Here is an 18,908-nt window from a genome sequence, read left to right on the forward strand (position 1 = left end):
CTTTCAGCAGTTTTACAAGACTTAGATTAGAATGTTTTAGTCCACTCTTTGGCTCTTTTTAAGTTTAGACTTGCTGAACAACTGATGCAGCTTGGCTATATCCTGAAAAGGAATTATGTTGAAAAATATTGGTTTTCAATTCAATCAACAGGAACAGGAAGTCTCAAAAGGTTAATGAATATAAAGAATATTTTGGTTAAGAAACATTAGAATTTGAGTACATTCATGCAATCATTTTCCATGCTCCCTTATGCCTGTTTAAGGTTACAGGGGCGGGGTTGGGCTGCAGTCTATCCCAGCACGCCTGAAGGGAGGGAGCAAGGAAACTCCCCAGACATGTTGGCAGTTCATCTCCGGGCTAACACAGACAGATGAACAAACATACTCATGCTCATTATTACGACCCTGGCTCGTGGGCCGCAACATAAAGTGGAGACAGACATCAGATCAGATAATTTTATTTCAATAAATAACTTCAGTTAAAATCTAGGGGAGCAGTAAACACAAAACAGCTTGTGGTGAGAATGCAGCTTCACTCAGGAGGCAGGATCCCTGCCTTTTATCAACTCCTCGTGCAACACTCATGCATGCACCTATCGGTAGTTGTGACTCCTCTTTGTCTCTGTGGCATGTTTCAGATTTGGAATGACTACAAGCTGCGGTGGACACCAGTGGAGTTTGATGGAATTGAGTTCATTAGAGTTCCATCAAACAAGATCTGGAGACCTGACATTGTGCTGTACAACAAGTGAGACCAGTCTGTTTTTTCCACTGTCACCACCATTCATCATCACCACCATCATTACCACTATAATTATTGATGTCATTATTATCATAATCAAAAAATGTAATGTCAAATTCCTTTGTCGTGCACTGCCTATTGTCAGTGGTACTAAAATATACCTTTTATTGGTTCAGAAAGCCATATTTTCAGGGCCAGTTTTACCGTGTTCTATTATTTCCATTTCAGTTCACTTAATTTTAGACCCATTCTTTCTTGCTACCGACTTACAATAGCGACTCGTAATGTTGGTCAAAGGCAATTATGTGAGTTTTATATTTCACAATAGGGTGGTAATTTGGTTTGATTGTGCTCCATGTTTTAACCCTAATGCTCTTTTTCTTTCCTTAACAACATTATCTTTCTTCCTCTTGCTGCTCCTGCTACCCTTGCATCCATTTTCTCCTTGCCCTCATATCGTCTTCTCTTTGTTTGCCATCTCTGCTGTCCCCTAACTATTGTCTCCTATCATATCTCCTCATAACTTCTCTACCCTATAACTTCCTCCCATCATGTCCACAAACACATACATGTGTACACATCCACTTAAACACACACATGTACACATACATGGACACACCACACACACATTACTCACATATAGTGCTGTAGGTGATTTTCTGGTGGAGGATAAGACCAAGGCTCTACTGAAGTTTGACGGCACCATCACCTGGGTTCCTCCGGCCATCTTCAAATCCTCCTGCCCAATGGACATCACATACTTCCCCTTTGATTACCAGAACTGCTCGATGAAGTTTGGCTCATGGACTTATGACAAGGCCAAAATTGACCTGGTGCTTATTGGGTCAAAGGTCAGTGTTTGTGATCGTCTTCAAGTCTTGTGAAACTATCCATAGACAGCTATCATTTATTGCAAAATTTCTTTCTGTCATTTGTTGTGAGATGCTACGTATTGTGCCAGAACGTTCAAGTGTCACACAGCTTCATTTGTGCCACAGGTCAACCTGAAAGACTTTTGGGAGAGCGGTGAGTGGGAGATCATTGATGCCCCGGGATACAAGCACGACATCAAGTACAATTGCTGTGAGGAGATCTACCCAGACATCACCTACTCCTTCTACATTCGCCGGCTGCCCCTCTTCTACACCATCAACCTCATCATCCCCTGCCTCCTCATCTCTTTCCTCACAGTGCTGGTCTTCTACCTCCCATCTGACTGCGGAGAGAAGGTCACGCTCTGTATCTCCGTCCTGCTCTCCCTCACTGTGTTCCTGCTGGTCATTACTGAGACCATCCCCTCCACGTCACTGGTCATCCCGCTCATCGGAGAGTACCTGCTCTTCACCATGATCTTTGTCACGCTCAGCATCGTCATCACCGTGTTTGTGCTGAACGTCCACTACCGCACGCCCATGACCCACACCATGCCGGGCTGGGTGCGCTCAGTGTTTCTCAAGGTTCTCCCGCGGATCATGCTGATGCGGAGACCGATGGATGAGGAAGGCAAGGCTGGGGGGCTGGACAGCAGTGGGGAGGCAGGAGGAGCTGGAGGGGGAGGAGGAGGCGGAGGAGGGAAAGGAGGGAAGAAGAGGAAGAACAGCCTGACACAGGTGAGCAAGTCGCAGGGAGGAGAATAGGGCTGAATTATGAGTGGATGAGTGGATTAATGGATGTAATAACTCCTGACAAGGAGTGCATTGGGGATTGTCATGAAAAAACATGCTTGTGACCAGAAAGTCAGTTGCTAGTTAAAATCAATAGAGTCTGGGAATATTTTGGCGGGAAATTGAGCGAGTAATGTTCTCACTTCTGTCAGTAACAATTTTTGCAAGGCACTTACCTCCACCTCTATGATTGTGTCATGCTGAACTGGACAGTCTAAAGTGCACCACCAATGTGAACACAAAACATCAGGACAAGAGAACCACCTGAGGTTAAAAGGGTTGAATCCTATTATGTCCCTATGTCTTTTGTCAGATACTAGTAGGGGCACAGACTGATGTTTTCAACTAGACCAAGGCAACATAGTCAGCCAGATCAATGAAAGGAGTTTTAAAAAACATGCAATTTCAAAACTGGTAAGAATCTGTGCCATCTTTGATGCATCTAAACAGTAAAAGCCACCTACTTCCTTCAGGCTCTGGTGGCTTCAAACAATGGGCAGGCAGATACACAAACTTCAGTCAATAGTTTTGACTGGTTTCCTTCAACAAACACAGTGTGTGGAGGCTCCAGTCCTTTGTGCAGCTGAGGAGGATAAGTAGTGCGTCATACCAAAGAAGGGTTCTAGCACTGAAAGACAGACAAAATACACCCCATACTCTATTGTCCACTTCTACAGTCCATTTCTTTGGCAAAAAATTGTCCACAGTGGTGCACGGGTGGAAATTTGCCTTTGACCTCACATTTATCAGTTAAAAGAGGAAACAAAAAGATCATATTAAATGCACAGTCACATTAAAATGCCACTAAAAATTGTCCTAAATTTTTATGGGACATATGCAGTCTAAAAACTATACTAAAACTATGAAAACATGTGAGCAAATAGATGTTCACCAAGCAGATTACAGTTGGTACGGAGGCTTGCTTAAAATGTTCAGTGTCACTCTGGGCTTTAGTGCCCTCCAGAAGTTTATAAACTCTGTGAAGAGTGGGTGTGAGGGGTTGCCTTCAAAAAGTATCATACCAGTCTCAGTCATATATATCTGATAGATGTCGCAGTGGCTTGCCTACTATTTATTGATTAGTCTTTGCCAAGTTCTCCTTGTTCCTGGCTCCATCATTGCCAGTGCAAAATGTTAAAAGTAAAGATACTTTCCACTAGACTTTTGTACTCCAGCTCCAAGGTGTCCTTGCTAACACCATAGCTTTTTAGCCCTCCAGGGAGGTATAGGCACTGTTAAAGCTTATTAAAGACAATTTATATGTTAACATCAAATCTCCGTCCGCTGCCAATAGATCACCCTCTTCATGCACTTACACAAAATACTACTTAGGGGCAATGGTCTTACTCATTAAGCTGGACAGCAACTGACTTTTTGGAAATGGGAATTACTATTGAGGTTTTCCATAACCTTGGAAAGCTATGTTCATTAAGCAAAGGCTGGAAGAGTCTTGTACGGACAGATCCCAAGAACCCGCCTCCCAGACATAAGGCCTGAGTGCCTTGTTTGGTTTATCTCTAGAAAGGCAGGGTGCAACCTCATTTTCTATTATCATGATATGATATCAGTTAATGATTTAGTGATGGACCCAACAACATTGTCACAGGCAGCACAATGTTTCACATCAAAAATTCAATGAGTTATTCAGTTCATATGCAGACGCCATATTACTGATAAAAAGAGAGTTCTGTCTGCCTGTCATAACATTAAGCCCTGCCCAGGTTGACCTAGCCCTGCAGAAGCACCTCTGCCTCTCATCCCTCTCTCTATAGTGGCACTTCTACTCTTCTTACCCATGGATTGCAGTTCATTCCTTTTATGTTCACCTGTTTCCATACTACCAATAACAAATTCAACCTTCCTTTTCCATGATAGAACGTTTAATTTCCCTGGAGACCCAGTGCTTAGTATTCCAATGGTTTTCTCAACACAAACACCACCTTCACAAACTTTAAAGTACTTTGTTATTGTCTCAGTTAATTCATGTGGATTACTGTGTCAGACAAAAAAACACTTGCCAATCAGAATCCTCAAAGCGGTCACGCAGTCTTTCTTCAGATCTATCATTCCACATTTGGTACAACTTTAGAAACAGGCTTCTCTCGCCTTATCTTTGCTCTGTATCTCGGTAGCAGGTGTTTGATGTTATGATGTGATTTTCCCAAAGGTGGGCGGCTCAGCTCTCTGTATGCGTCAGGGATTTTGTATTCATCCAATATTCTAGTTTGGTGTATAGGAAAGGCAGTGAATTTCTATAACGTGGGATGGCGACTTGATATATCAAATGTATTAGAATCATCACATACAAACACTGGTTGGACAACGGAGTGTGCGAGTACTTTATTAAAATCTCATTTTTCATCTGTGACTCTTCCTGGTTTTGTGGTCTAGGCACATACACCAGAATGAGTGCGACCTGTCCGAGCTCCCTGAGCAAATAAAATGGTCTGAATGAAACAGATAGCACTTCATAATGCTGGGCACAAATTTAGTCATTGACAATAAATTGCATGACTCAGTTCATCCCCCTATAGACTTACATGATAAAAAGTTTGTCTCTATCTGCTCTAACTGTTAAATAGTCTTACAGAGAGACAGAGGACACTCTCTTTAGCCAAGTTTCAGTCAGGCAAATGAGACTGCTTTATTTAGGGTTGCTCTCCACTGCCAACCCCACAGACAGTCCCTCCATTTTATTATTCAGAAACCTCACATTTGACAGTGTGATGGCAGGGACAGTGAACCTGGAATCCCATCACCTCAGTCTTGCACGAACTGCAGTCCTAGAACCTCTTATCCTTGCCCTCGGGTATTTCCATCCTCTGCTCTTCAGCAGTTCGTCAGTCTTTGCACACACAAATTTGCAAGCCCCGTTTGGAGTGACAAGAGGTACTCTCTTGCATATGTGAGAATGCCATGGCTGTCAGTCAGAGTGTGACCCGTGGCAGAGGGTAGGAAGACCATGAGAAAACGAGCAATCCAAAGTTGGAACAAGTTCATTTTCATAGGTCAGCAAAATGCCTTTATGAGCATGTACAGATGGCTCTACACATTATTTTTTTTTTCTTAATTTTATTTTATTTTAACCACAGGTAAAAACAACTAAAAAAGATGACATGCACACACTATTTGACTGAAGGTGTCTTTACAGTGCACCTAGGAAGGGTTAGTTAATGTTTCAAGGAAACAGGTTTGTACTTGTCCTGGACAGGTTACAGGTTTGAATCTGTGATACTGTACAGTATGTGAGTCAAACAAACAACAGTGAATAGAGCATCATATATGTTTAGCAAGCTACATCTGGATGTAAAAAAAATAGTACATAATTTGTATATGTCAGGTGTCAGAGCCAACCGGTAATTAGTCTCTGGGACTAATGAAAGCTTGACGTGAAAGTGAGTCAGATCTTGTTGTCGTGCTCCCCAGCAGGTTGGAGGCGGCTCGCTCAACTGTCTGGAGTTTGGGGACAGCAAGCTCTCCTCCATGGAGGGCTGTGCGGGGAAGAAATGCCCCTGCCCCTGCCAGCATGGGAAGGAGACTCCAGAAACAGCAGAAACAGGGAAGCTGACTCGCCAACTGAGTCCACAGAGCATCAATACAGTCGTGGCCTTTTCTGTGGTTTCACCTGAGATCAAACAGGCAATTGAGAGTGTCAAGTACATCGCCGAGAACATGAGGAGCCGTAACAAGGCCAAAGAGGTGAGTTATTGTTATCTTCACTGTAGCTGACTGCTCTGAATGTCAGTGACTAAGAGTAAGGAGGAAATAAATCACACACAAGACACTGGTGTAATCAAGAGTGGAGGTGCTGGGGAGGGCAGTTCAAACTAGATAACCAGTGAATAATGCGGTCAACCATTTGATTGTTGTCATGATATCCATGGGTTCAGATAAGAAAAAAGAAACAACATTAAAATAAATTCATTTGATAGAGTAAGTGAAATAAAGAAGCAAAACATTTCAACAATCACTGCCAAGTGAATTTCATTACACAATTGTCACACTGGGATGGCAGAGGTTCAGCTAAACAAAGTGGTATTTATAAAAAAAAATTATATAAAATCCAACAAACAAACTGAGCATTCAGCCAAATAGAATTTCAGTCTCAAAGGGCACAACATAATCAGCTTATTGAATGAGCAGGAATGTGTTTGACAATAAAGGATCAAATCATTACATTTAAATTAGGCTGTTACTGCATTTTTAGATCATCATTTTACATTTACTCATACAAAAATAAATGAGAAGAATTAACAATTTAGCTTGAAAAATAGATGCTTATATCAATCAAAATAGATGGCAAACACAAAGAGTGGTGTTGCAAAATCAGGCCACAGTGTTTTAGGTCAGATTTTGCTCTGTTTGTGCTGTGCTACATTGGCCAGCTGACTGCTGTCCAAGGTCCTGAAAAGGCATTTACTGTGCATGCAGCAATCTAACATTTTAAAAACACACTTAAAGGGGGAAACTGCTGTGTTCAGATATCCTCCAATACATATACAAACACACACATGTACTAGCAAAGACACACGCCCTCAGCATTTTAGATTTTTGCTTTAGATTCAGCTTTTGTACACAACGATGTAGAGGCAAAGTGCAAAGAAAATGATGGGAAAAAACAACTAGAAACAATAACAAAAACAATTTATTCTTAATTTAGGCTCTTGCTTTGCTTCTTACCTTGCTGTTTCTTGCACATGTAGGAGGCTTCCTACAGAAATATCCCAGATAATGTTTTTTTTTTTTTTTTTTGAGCTATAGTACGTTACACTTGTCAGTAGGCTACAGTAGCCTATATAAATGAATCATGGAGTTAAGTTTTGCTGTCACTCAATCAAGACAACTACAAGTTTCCTTAAGTCTTTGTGATGTGTTCAAATTCAGCTATACTGTAATGGACCAACATATTTCATTCTGCACAACTGCATCTAATCCAATTCAGCTTCCACTTATTATGAAACAGTTGACTTAAGAATCAGTCACATCAAAAACTTAAGAATCAAGTCACATCAAAAAAATACAAATTTCCAGTGTAATATAATCTTTATATGAATCCCCACACACTTATGGAAAACACACATGCAGCAAACAAGCTCCATGCATAATGAAGTTACGCCCAAACACTCCAACAATGGCAAGGGAGAGCTCTGTTGTGGTTCGGGGCATTGTTGTTGCATATCCTAACCCACCCCAGTAGTGAACGCTACTGTAAGATAGACCAAAAAACAATTTTAGATTTGAGGCGAGAACTCTCTTCTTTCTCTGTCAGTTATATATACAGCGGGTGAAATCTCCCAGCGGGCAGAGAGAGCCTTTGATATGTAAAACTCTTGACTCAATCAGCTTTGTCAAAACGCCTGTCGCCTCTTTTGACACTGTGGTTTGAATGTGATTATCATAGTAATTTCCTCCTGTGTAAATTATGTGTCAATTATATGAAAGCTCTCAAAAATGTTAAATTCCATTCTCTCTTCCTCTTTTCTTTGTGTCCTTTCTTTTGCTCATCCCCAACTCCCACAACCTCCCACATCCTGTGGTTCTGTGTCTCCCTGCTTTCCCCTCACCGTGCACTTGCTCTTCACCGCTCCCCTTTTCACTTGCTTTAAAATCTTCCTCTCCTCGTCACTTTTCTCCTTCCATTTGTCACCACTCCTACTTTTTTCTTTACTCCCCTCTGTCCCCCCTTTTTGGTATCATTTTGTCCCCTTCCCTCACTTGCAGGTGGAAGATGACTGGAAGTACGTTGCCATGGTGATTGATAGAATCTTCCTGTGGGTGTTTGTGACCGTGTGCGTCCTTGGAACCTTGGGCCTCTTCCTCCAGCCTCTTATTGGCTTCGTCTCATAACCACAAACTAATCAGGGCTCACTGCCTACCCGTGCCGACTAAATCCTGTACAAGCCACTAACTCTCAGTTGTCAGTCGACCAATCAGTGATGGGATCTCAAAGATTTGACTTCTAAAGCAATGGTGGCCCTGAGAGCTCAGTGCACTGCAACTTAAGAAAACAGATGCAAATAGACAAAACACAAGCAAATTAAGAAAACATCATCAATTTGACAACACATGTGCTGCATTTAGAAAACAAGCTGCATATTCAGGCAACACAACACAACACAGAAACTCGCAGCATTTAAAAAACGTGCTTCAGTTATACCAAACAGCAATAGAAGTGTTTTCAGATGATACTTGAAAATGATGAACACACCTGACTACTGTAAACAGTGACCCAAAATTAGTTCATAGACCCTGCAAATGTGTGTTCGGTTGAAGAAGACTAATGTTAATAGGCCAACATAAGGTCAGCTAAAAACACTGGCATAAGCTAAAGCTAAAAGCATTGTCAAATGGATGATGTTTTCTTAATTTGCTTGTGTTTTGTCTGTTTGCTTGTGTTTTCTTAACTTGCAGTGCGTTTAGCTCTTACAGCTATCGTAAAAGCACTATTTGTTGCGCACTTTTTGCTTCTTGCCCTTTGCTAACGCACCAAAACTGTTTTTTCTATATTCAGTCTGGGCCCCTAAGTTTTGAATGAGGTGTGTTAGAGTTTGGCTGGAATCAAAAATTGGCACATCCAGTAGTCCTTTAGGACCTGAACCGGAGAGACCTCCAGCACCCAGCAGATGTGACTGAACTTGGAACATTCCACCTCCAGTAGATCTCTCTTCCACACCGAGCACAACCCCGTGACAGCCAGTCAGCTCCCCCCTTGACCTGACTGATGACTGTCATACCCACTCCCCAGTCTGATTCATCAAGCTGCTCACCATCACAGCCAATCACAGTTGCTGCTTGTTGTGTCATCCCCAATTAAAATTCAGATTTGTGGAGCGCAAGGCAGTGCTTTCAGCAAATAAGGGCAGAGTGTTCTTGTTTTGTCATTAGAATCCATGTGATGAATGTTCTCTTGATTAATGTTCCACAAGGTAATTGGTTGGCCTGGTAAATATTGGATTAAATGGTACTTGAATAGTTGCTCCTGAAATAGAAGTACACTTATTAATTCATGAGAGGATTCTATCATCCAATTCCATGGCTATTAATTTGTGCATTTTTTTCTTGTCACTTTTAATTAAGTTTACTATTCAATGCTTACATGCAATTCCACACACATGCATGACCAAATTTTGATCACTTAAACCAGGAATTTATTGTCCCTCTCAGATTACTACATCAGCTTCTAGAGGAAAACTGCTTCATTTGTTTTAATTTTATTTATCCCGATCATTTTGTTGAACTGCACGCATCATGTTGAAGAGAGATAAAACACAGTTCTGTAAATGATTTTTGCCTTTCTTTTTTCTGTCTGCCTTTGAACTTAAAATAAATGAAATATTTCTTCAAATAAAGGGGATAATATTTACTGCTTGCAGTTTTAAAAATGCGAGTAAAAAAAAGACACTTGCTTGTGATGAACAGTTCAAATCCCACAGATGAGTCGTATCGTCAAGCCTCCAACTGGAAAGCCTGAAATCCAGACATTTGCAGCACTATTTGGTAATTTTTGGGATAAGATAAAAGAATATGCGCTCTGTGCAGAGTTGATTATGCTACATGACATTAATCAACTAAACCACCATATTTATCTGCCAGAGAGGCAATCCTCTTAATGTAGAGGGCCCTTAAATATATTAATGACGACAGAGCAAAATGTATGAATGTGGTCATGAGTCATCATTAAGGCATCCGGTAATTAGCAATATGAAAGATCACTTCAGTATTCTGGCACTGACAGAGCTAGTTGTGTGCTAGTGGCCATGAGTCATCACTAATTCTCTGATCTTACTATAGATGATGTGTAACAAAGAGGCTCCAGGAGCTATTCCTAGAGGGTGTTTACTTGCAATAAAGTGTGATGTATATCCATGTGAGCTACAGTGCCATGGGCTGAAACATTGCATGTTTTATTCTCATTATTCTCCGTCTTTCCAGCTTTGTGTCCCCTTTTCTTCTCTCACTAAGACTCACACAGTCCCCCATTGCATCATATCCTCTTCATCTAAACATGTCAAATAGTCCACTGATATGCTGTACTGGGCTCTTCCATATTCATACACACTGCCTGTTGCTTGACACAAACACACACACTCATGGAGAATCGCTTGTACAAAGTATAGTCTAGAAAATGCCATATTTAGTTTAGTGGCAGGTGTGTTGCTGTCTGGGTGAGAATCAGATCAAGTACCTAGAAATACCCTTACCCTTACACATTCTAGGAAAAACATACATTTTAATTTATTTATTTGTCCATTACCATGCTTAAAAAGTCCCTAACGCACTGCACAGTGTTTGCAGATTTGCAGTCCATAAAACTGCCCCTAAACTGAGAAGCACCCATAGCCCAGTTAGCTCATTCATATCTCCTGTGTGTCTTCTGTCTTCCCTGTAAACAGAGGTGAGTTGTTTCAGTGGAGCATGACACAGGAAATGATATAAACGATATAAATGTTGTGTGTCTTTTTAACTTCACTGGGCACTTTTTGCATTTCTTTGTATGGTAACAGATAAATCAGTTTTCTCTTTTTGGGCTATAACCACTGTCAGAGTGTTTGGCAGTGTGCAGTGTTCAGGTGTTTCTGTGTCGAGGATCATATGTACAAACATATATACAAACACCATATGCACTCGCAAACACAATGTACAGATCTATACACACAGGGTCATGCACATAGAAGAGATCATGGGGCGGTTTGACTCACTGGTCGTAATAGTATCTCTTATATGATACATTATGGTGCCATCAGAGCATGAAACACATGGCTCCAGCCCAGAGGCCAGAGATGCCATGCAGTCACAGGGAGCATGGACAGAGCTAACAGGGACATGCACGCTGATCTAGAGAGGACTGAGAAGTGAACGGACTGGACATATTAAGCTGTCTAAAACGCTTAACTACACTGCTAATTGTTGGCCAGCGGATATGGACCTAATAATATACCCAGATTGAAGCTCTTAACACTGTCTGGACACCGTTAGAAACATTACAAATAGTCCTTGAAACAGGCTGACAGACAGAGGTGACAAAGATTGTAGATTGAATCAGAGCCTGACAGATTTGGGATTAGATGGGCTGATCGATGTGAGAACAGTCTCAGAGAAGTAAGATGCACTGAAGATAGCGGCTGAGAGATCAAGACTCAGTGTGACTTCTGCTAGAGACATTACAGCCATTCAGTCAGAGTGGTAGGTACTTCTATTATAACCAGGCTGCCTAGGAACTAGGAACTGTTAAAGGTCTCGATAATAGAGCTGCGGAGGACAGGGCTGTTAAAGTGCTGGTTTCAGGAATCAGCATGGTCCCACTGACAGGTGCAAGTGGTGTGGAGTAAGAGGTCATGCAGCGCTCATGCAGTGTGAACATGGATGATGGGGTGCAACTTGGCAAAAAAGCAAAACAGCAAAAGCAGTGTTTACTGCATTTAGAAAATAAGAGTGCAATTGCTAATAGCCTCCATCAAAGAGGAGACAACACACATGATGAACACAGATATTCTGTCTTCAAAACACTATAATGACTACGGCAAGATACACAAGCTTCGTCAGTATAGCAGCTAAACATTGTTAGTGGCGAAGTGTTGTTATTAGGGGACTTCATAACCCTGTGGCCGTGTATCTCTCCTCTCATCCCCAAAAGAGGTTAATCACTCTTTATGGAAATGCGCAGGGCTTGAGACTCAGGTTAAGAGATGAGTGAAATAATTTAATAAGTGAACACGAAGTTGAACTTGAATTAATTTTAATTAATTTAATAATTTAAGGTGATAAAGGCAGAGGCATACTATTCTGAACTGCCCCCTGTGGTGTTTAATGGTGCAAAATTAACCTTAAGATGTCATAAAAGGAAAAAAAAAGTGCACTAGAGAGAAAGAGTCGGAGAGAGGGGAAGGAAGGCAGGGAGGCAAAAGGCACAGAGAGCGGCAGAGCCAAAAGACAATTGCACAATGGGAAATGAGATAATGAAAGCGAGGAAGGGGTGGATATGGAGGCAAGGGCAATTTCCCGGAAACATGTAAAGTGAAAGATTTATGCCATAAGAAGGCTGGGATGAATCTCAAACACATAACACACGTGCACAGACACACATGCACAAAACCATTCATTTGACCTTGGAAGACTAAATTGATTTTCTTGAGTGGAGCCCTGTGTAAGTTCACAGATAGATACGCACAGTCTTTGATTTGAGCGAGCTAATTAATTGATTTTCTTGTAAGGCGACTATGCACACTGCAAAAAATGTCCGTCTTATCATGTCATTTAGTGTCATATACAGTTTTAAAAAACTGTTTTTAATCAAACAAGTGACAAAACCTGCCAGTGGGATCAGATAATCCTACTTGTTTCGAATGCTAATCAACTTGTTTCCAGAATTTTCTTGAATCAAATGTCATTGTCTTGATCCTGGTGGGCTTATCTACCTTATTCTGCCTTGTTTCAACATATTTATACCTGTTCCCAGAAAAATTCCTACATGCACTGCAAACAAGTGGGATTATCCCATCCCATTGGTAGTATTTTTCTTGTTCTAAGAAAAATAAGATTTTAGCACCGAACGTGAGACTAGGAGATTTATAGTGGTTTAGAACCAGGACACCCTTTGGGCTCGATGACTTCCATATTGAATCAGAAATCATTAGTTAATCTCTAGTTCTCAGTTGTGTTATGTGCTACATCTCTAAATTTGCCTTTTCACATGCAAGTATGCAATTTGAATTGGATTGCATGCAAAACGCTATTAGCGATATGCTCAAAGCCAGATTAAATATGGAGGAATCCACAAAACTAATGGACTACCATAACATGCTACCATGAGGAGCCGTTAACAATGGGAGACTCTTACACTGGAGGTCAAATGGAATTGGGATGTCAAGCAGAATTGGAATTGCATCGTACGGGGCGATTCATGTTCATTTTTCCATCGGGATTTGTCAAAAGGAACTGAGCTCAGCCTAATAGGAAACATTATGCTATCTATTATAAATTTATATCTGACACCCTCTTGAAAATTGTTTTCCTGTGCTGTGCCTGGCATATTAGATCATCTCATATGACTTAATAAAAGCCAAGTTATGAAAATGGATAAGTAAAGCAACCTTGTGTTTGGATCAGTGTAACCAGTGTAATATTTATATACATTTTTTTTTTTCCCTGGGCAGAGCTATCAAGGATTTGTGATTTATCTGGAGAATTCTATTTGGGGAAGTGTTTACTGTGGATGAATAAGAGAGTAAATTAGATAAAGTGGATGGTGGTACTGTGGAAAATTGTATTATGCATCCTAATTTCGACTTTTTCAAAAAACACATGGAAAAGGTTGCCCCATGGAAAATACGGAATGTGAAATTATTCTGTGCTACACAATGGGCATCGCTGTCAACACAGCAGCTGACAGTGTGAAATAGCTACACGAGTTAAAAGGGAATTTTAAACTTGAAGTGGTTTGCTTCATTTTATATTTAAAGTGGTAAAGTGATATTTTCAGTTACCATGGGAGCTGAAATGCAGAAAGCTGTTTACAGTCTGATTCACTTAAGAGTCTACAGTTTATCAGTGAGTGCAATGCTGTTTAGGGCTTTAATCACTGTAAGCCATTCACACACACGCACGCATGCACACACACACACACACACACACACACACACACACACACACACACACACACACACATACTCTCATACACGTCTCAGTATACAAATATGTGCTCCAAGCATAAAAAGTGAGAAAAATGTGAAAAATTTGATTGAACTGTACTAAACTGTAGCAAAAAGATTTCTACTGTGAGTTAATTTTTTTGATTAAACTTACATTTCCTCTTATTTAACCATGACCAGAATATTCTAATCTTAGCATAACCTTGACCAAAGGTTTTTTTTTTTTTTTTTTTTTTTTTTTTTTTTCCCACTTGATTAAAGTTAACTGTCAGCTAATCTCTTCATGTGACAATCAGGAGAAAATTGTGTGTCCAGTTCTTGCTGTTATCATATAATCCTTTTCAAGGTGGAAGAACATAATCTTCCCATAATTCAACACATACTGTAGTCGGCCTCCATTTCATGAAATTTCATGGGATCACATCTTCTCTCTCTCTCTCTCTCTCTCTCTCTCTCTCTCTCTCTGAGGAATACAGATGTATAAAAAATTCACAAAAAGGTATTTCTGCCTACATAAAGCCTTTCCTTTTCTCTTTCACTGACCTTTAGTGGTGTTGCGGTTGGGGGACATGTTGACTTAACATGTGTGTTGACGTCATCATGGGTACAGATGCAGAAAATAGCTTGTTTCTATGCTTCTTTACTATGTTTACTTTGCTTACATTGTGTTGTTTATTTGCTCACAAAGGTGTTGTTGACCTCCCTTTGTGAGGAAATAGGGTGCTTGTGGGATACTGGAGGAGGAAGAGGTGGGAAAAGAGAGGAGAGAGAGAGAGAGAGAGAGAGATGCAGGCCAGAGCAACAAAGAAGTGTTTCTTTTGATGGCAGAGGGAGGCAGGCAGGAAATTACCTGCTTTATTGTGCACCGTTAACCTGAGTGAGTGTCCCAGGACACACTTCAGACGGGGCAGTGGGAAGGAGATGTGGGATTGTACAACAACCTAACAAATCCATTGTGGTCAGCACTCAGAAGTCCCAGTGAAAATATTTTACATTGAACACTGTTTGCTAATATAACATCCACATGAATAACTGAATAGATTTAAAGAACAAAAAACTGTTTCTGTGAGCAGGTTGTGTGTTTCCTGAGAATTTTTTGTGACATCTTCTCTGACAAATTGATTAAAGCTCACTGGAATTCCATCTAAATAATTCATGTCTTTTACTCCTTTCCAAATGAAATATTTGTTATTTCTGAGGCTGAAATAATTTGTGTTTAATCAGTATTAATCAGCATTTTTCAGCAGTGACTGATGAATCCCAGGTAGCAAATAAAACTGGCCACTTGGTCAAAATGTATGCCGGTGTGCAGTGTATGTCTGTGTGTATAACCGTGTATATAGTGTTTGCCTGTAAATGCTGATACATGTGTCTGTGAGCGAAGAGCTGCTCTAAAATATTATCACATTCCTGTTTTACTGGATCATTTATCGTGGAGAGAGAGAAAGAGAAAGATGACGTGTCAAATGTTTCAGGCTGTATTGAAGCCTATGGGATGTTACAGTTACACAGTTTGTGTCTTATGCCCCTGCATAGTATGGCTCATCTCAAAATGACTCTACTCACCACTTTTTTTCTTCAGTTTTTTGGGTTTGTACCTGAATTTTTTTTTCTGACAAGGTTCAAAAGGAGCAGAGCCAATACTTAAAGGTGATGTGAAAACACTGCAGACCACTGATTGGTCAGAGAGAAATTGAACAGTACTGTGTTCATGCAGGAAATTCCAAAGTGAGATTTGTGAAACTTGTATTGCAGTTGACTATTCATGTTAAAAAGAAATACATATATAATTTTTTTTCAGCAAATCTCTTAGTTGCACTATGGGAAGAGAAAGGAGGAAAAACTACTCAAAATTCGCACAAGTGACCAGTGGGGTTTCAAAACAAAATCCAGAAAAATAAAAGCGAGTACATTCTAGTAGAGCCATACCACTCAGTAGAAAAGGGGCATTAGACAACTGAGCCCGCAGGATGGCTGTATGTAGGGCTTTTAAATAGTATCACTATCAGTTCATGAAAATGACACACCACTGCCATTTTACTACAATGCACTTACATTTTGCAGAGTGTGAAAGGCCACTATTCCCTTTCCATGTCCTAAGGAAAACATCACAGGCTGTAAGCCAGTGTTGAGATGCACAGACAGACTCTGAAAGGCCACTGCTGAACCAAAGTCATGTATAATTCACACATCGGGGCTCTCCCCCGAGCTCCTCATCCCCTTCCTCTAGCTGCTGATCTTACTGTAAGTCACATGCTACATGTGTGTTTGAGTGTGTGCACGGATGTTTATTTGATGTAGCTTTCTCTAGCAATCTGTCCACCTGTCACTGCACAGTTTTAGCATGTCATGTGTTATCAGGTTATCAAATATAAAGTACCTCTGAAATGAGAGCCACAGTCAGACTGCACTCTAGTTACTTCTGATCCCAGTGATGTTGGAGTAAAATGGCATGATGTGTACTTCTCTTGAGACTGAAGACAAGACATTTCACCATTATTTCTGCTGTTCAAGGTTTCCACAGGCAGACTAACACTGTACTATATTGTTATTTCTCCTTTACTGTCTCTGTCTGTGTGTTCAGCAGGATCGGAGGGGTGGTGGTAAGAGTCACTTGGGTTAAACAGCTGGGTTGTTTTCCCCGTAGAGCCCAGCACTAATGTGTGAGGCTCTGCTTGTTTCAGCAGAGGAAGGTCGCTGCACTGTGAATGTACTCATGCAGTATACAGGGCAGCAGGATGTGTGTGTCATGGGTATAGAGTGTGTATGTGGGTGTGTGTGTTAGTATTACTGTCATCATGCCAGACAAGTCAGCTGGAACTAATTTGGAAGAGGTTGTCTCTCAATAATTCATGGTAGTTTTGAGACCCCAGGATACCAAGCAAAAGTGCATCATGTGCATTTCAGAATATACTGTATGTTACTGTTTTAAAAACTCAAAATTGTACACAGTAAAATAATAATAACAACAACAACAACAACAACAACAACAATAATAATAATAATAAAACTTCTTCTTACCAGTTTGGCTGAACTCAGCGTTTTTCATATTGGTGTGAAGATCAGTAGCCTCTTCAGTATATAGAAAAGAAGTAAGCATATTGCGAAACACCATGTCTCACCATGTCTATAGCAAACCCAAGTGCATAAATTGTATAAATTGTACATTCAAAATCTGCAATTATTCTCAACATCTCATATAAGCTGAAGAAAACATCACACAAACACACACACACACAAAATCTAAAGAAGACCTAAGGACTTGCTTAAGCGAACAGATGTTTTCAGCCTCAGAGGGTGGGTTGGAAATATTACATCTGAATTTTTTTCCCTTGGTTTACCTCAAACAACAGTTGTTAAGCACTGAGCATTAAGTATTAGACAGAAGAATACAAGTTAGCAAGATGAAACTATATGTCTCAGTTGACTTGATTTACAAATGTAAGATATTCATTTACTAAAATGGATCCCAGTTTATTATGACTTAACAAAAAGCTGAAGACAACACATTGTAAAATACTGGACACAATATATCTGTCAAATCAATGGCTTACAGCATGGAACATGTAAAAGAGGGTATTGCAATACCTCAGTACTAACCTTAAATAAATCTTAATGTATGTGCAACAGGATGTTTCAAGAAAAAACATCCTGTTGCACGTACGAGTCATGTATTTCTTCTGTCAAAATGGTTCGATATGATTGTTATCAAATGGTCACTGAAATGAAGTCACGCCATCTATGCTGTGACACTCAGGAAGAGAACTGAAATGATATATTCTTCCTGCCTTTCACAATGACTCACTGCACTGGCACGGAATGCTCTGAGAGCACTGTGACATCATAATGGCTCATTAATGACCCACTCATTAGAGCTCGTGTTATAGAGACTCCTTGTTGAGAGCTCTTCAACAAATGAGTGGGCGGTAGTAGAGAAATGTTTTTGTAATAGCAGAGTGGTCTGTCTTTGAGCACCATCTCTTTTTGTTATGCGGATGAAAATGAAATGATCCAACAAGTGGTCCACTCACAGTCTGCTAGTAAAGCTTAGTCATGTGAACTCAAGACCAAGTACAGCGTGCTGGTCTCTCCATATTACTGAGTGCTTCCCACAAGCAGTCCTACAGCTGAGACTTGCCAGGCAAACTTAAACAGGGTTGATTTCCCCAAAACATTCATCATGCAGTGTCTGCTGACTTAATGGAAGAAAGATGACGCTGATATCAGATACTTAATTTGAATTCCCGACGAGGAAGATGTGGTTGAGACACTGAGGATGGCTGATTCACAGGCATAATGGATGCAATCATGCAGTTAACAACCAATGAATCGCTACCAATCTTTTGCTGGAGACTCAAGATCCTTCAGGTCCCTATTGCAGCCCATGTCCATTAACCTATAGCAGACACTATTCCTCTGTGACAAACTGAGTAGCTATACGAGAAAAAAAACTCTTAAGAGTGCTACTGATTCCTGTTGTGGCTGATGAAGGTTTTGATGTACGGTTGGTTTGATGACTGTGGACAAAAATGCTTTCAACAAGTGTCTGCTAAATGACGTAATGCAATGTAATATCCAGTAACATCACTTCAAGATAAAAAGTCTCATGCAATCCTTTTGAGGATTATTGTGTATACAAATAACACCCTTGCTCAAAATAAGTCTGTTTTCAGTTTTATACCACCGATATAATAAATTATCAAGGAAAGAATAAAAAAGGTTGCCTCCTATTTGCGATGTGTGTGCACAGGATCCTCTGGGAGCGGTGATGCCATTTCTTGACATAGCTGATTGGTGAGGAGGCAGTTGGCAGTTTTTTTTTCCCCTTTTTAACCTTTGAATCTGATCACTTGT

The 18,908-nt window shown here is 40.5% G+C and overlaps 1 protein-coding gene across 2 annotated transcripts in view; it reads left to right on the forward strand.

The window, feature by feature from the left end:
* chrna6 (cholinergic receptor, nicotinic, alpha 6) overlaps positions 1–10,216 on the forward strand; it is a 23,171-nt gene extending 12,955 nt beyond the window's left edge. For both annotated transcript variants that reach the window (XM_030053721.1, XM_030053713.1), the window contains 5 exons: positions 639–748; positions 1,386–1,593; positions 1,741–2,352; positions 5,833–6,105; positions 8,128–10,216. In XM_030053721.1, the coding sequence (XP_029909581.1) occupies positions 639–748; positions 1,386–1,593; positions 1,741–2,352; positions 5,833–6,105; positions 8,128–8,253 (1,329 nt within the window). In that variant the 3' untranslated portion in view covers positions 8,254–10,216. The remainder of the gene's footprint in view (positions 1–638; positions 749–1,385; positions 1,594–1,740; positions 2,353–5,832; positions 6,106–8,127) is intronic.
* The last annotated feature ends 8,692 nt before the right edge of the window (positions 10,217–18,908 follow it).

This window comes from Myripristis murdjan, chromosome 1 (assembly GCF_902150065.1).
Source record: "Myripristis murdjan chromosome 1, fMyrMur1.1, whole genome shotgun sequence".
Taxonomy (NCBI): domain Eukaryota; kingdom Metazoa; phylum Chordata; class Actinopteri; order Holocentriformes; family Holocentridae; genus Myripristis; species Myripristis murdjan.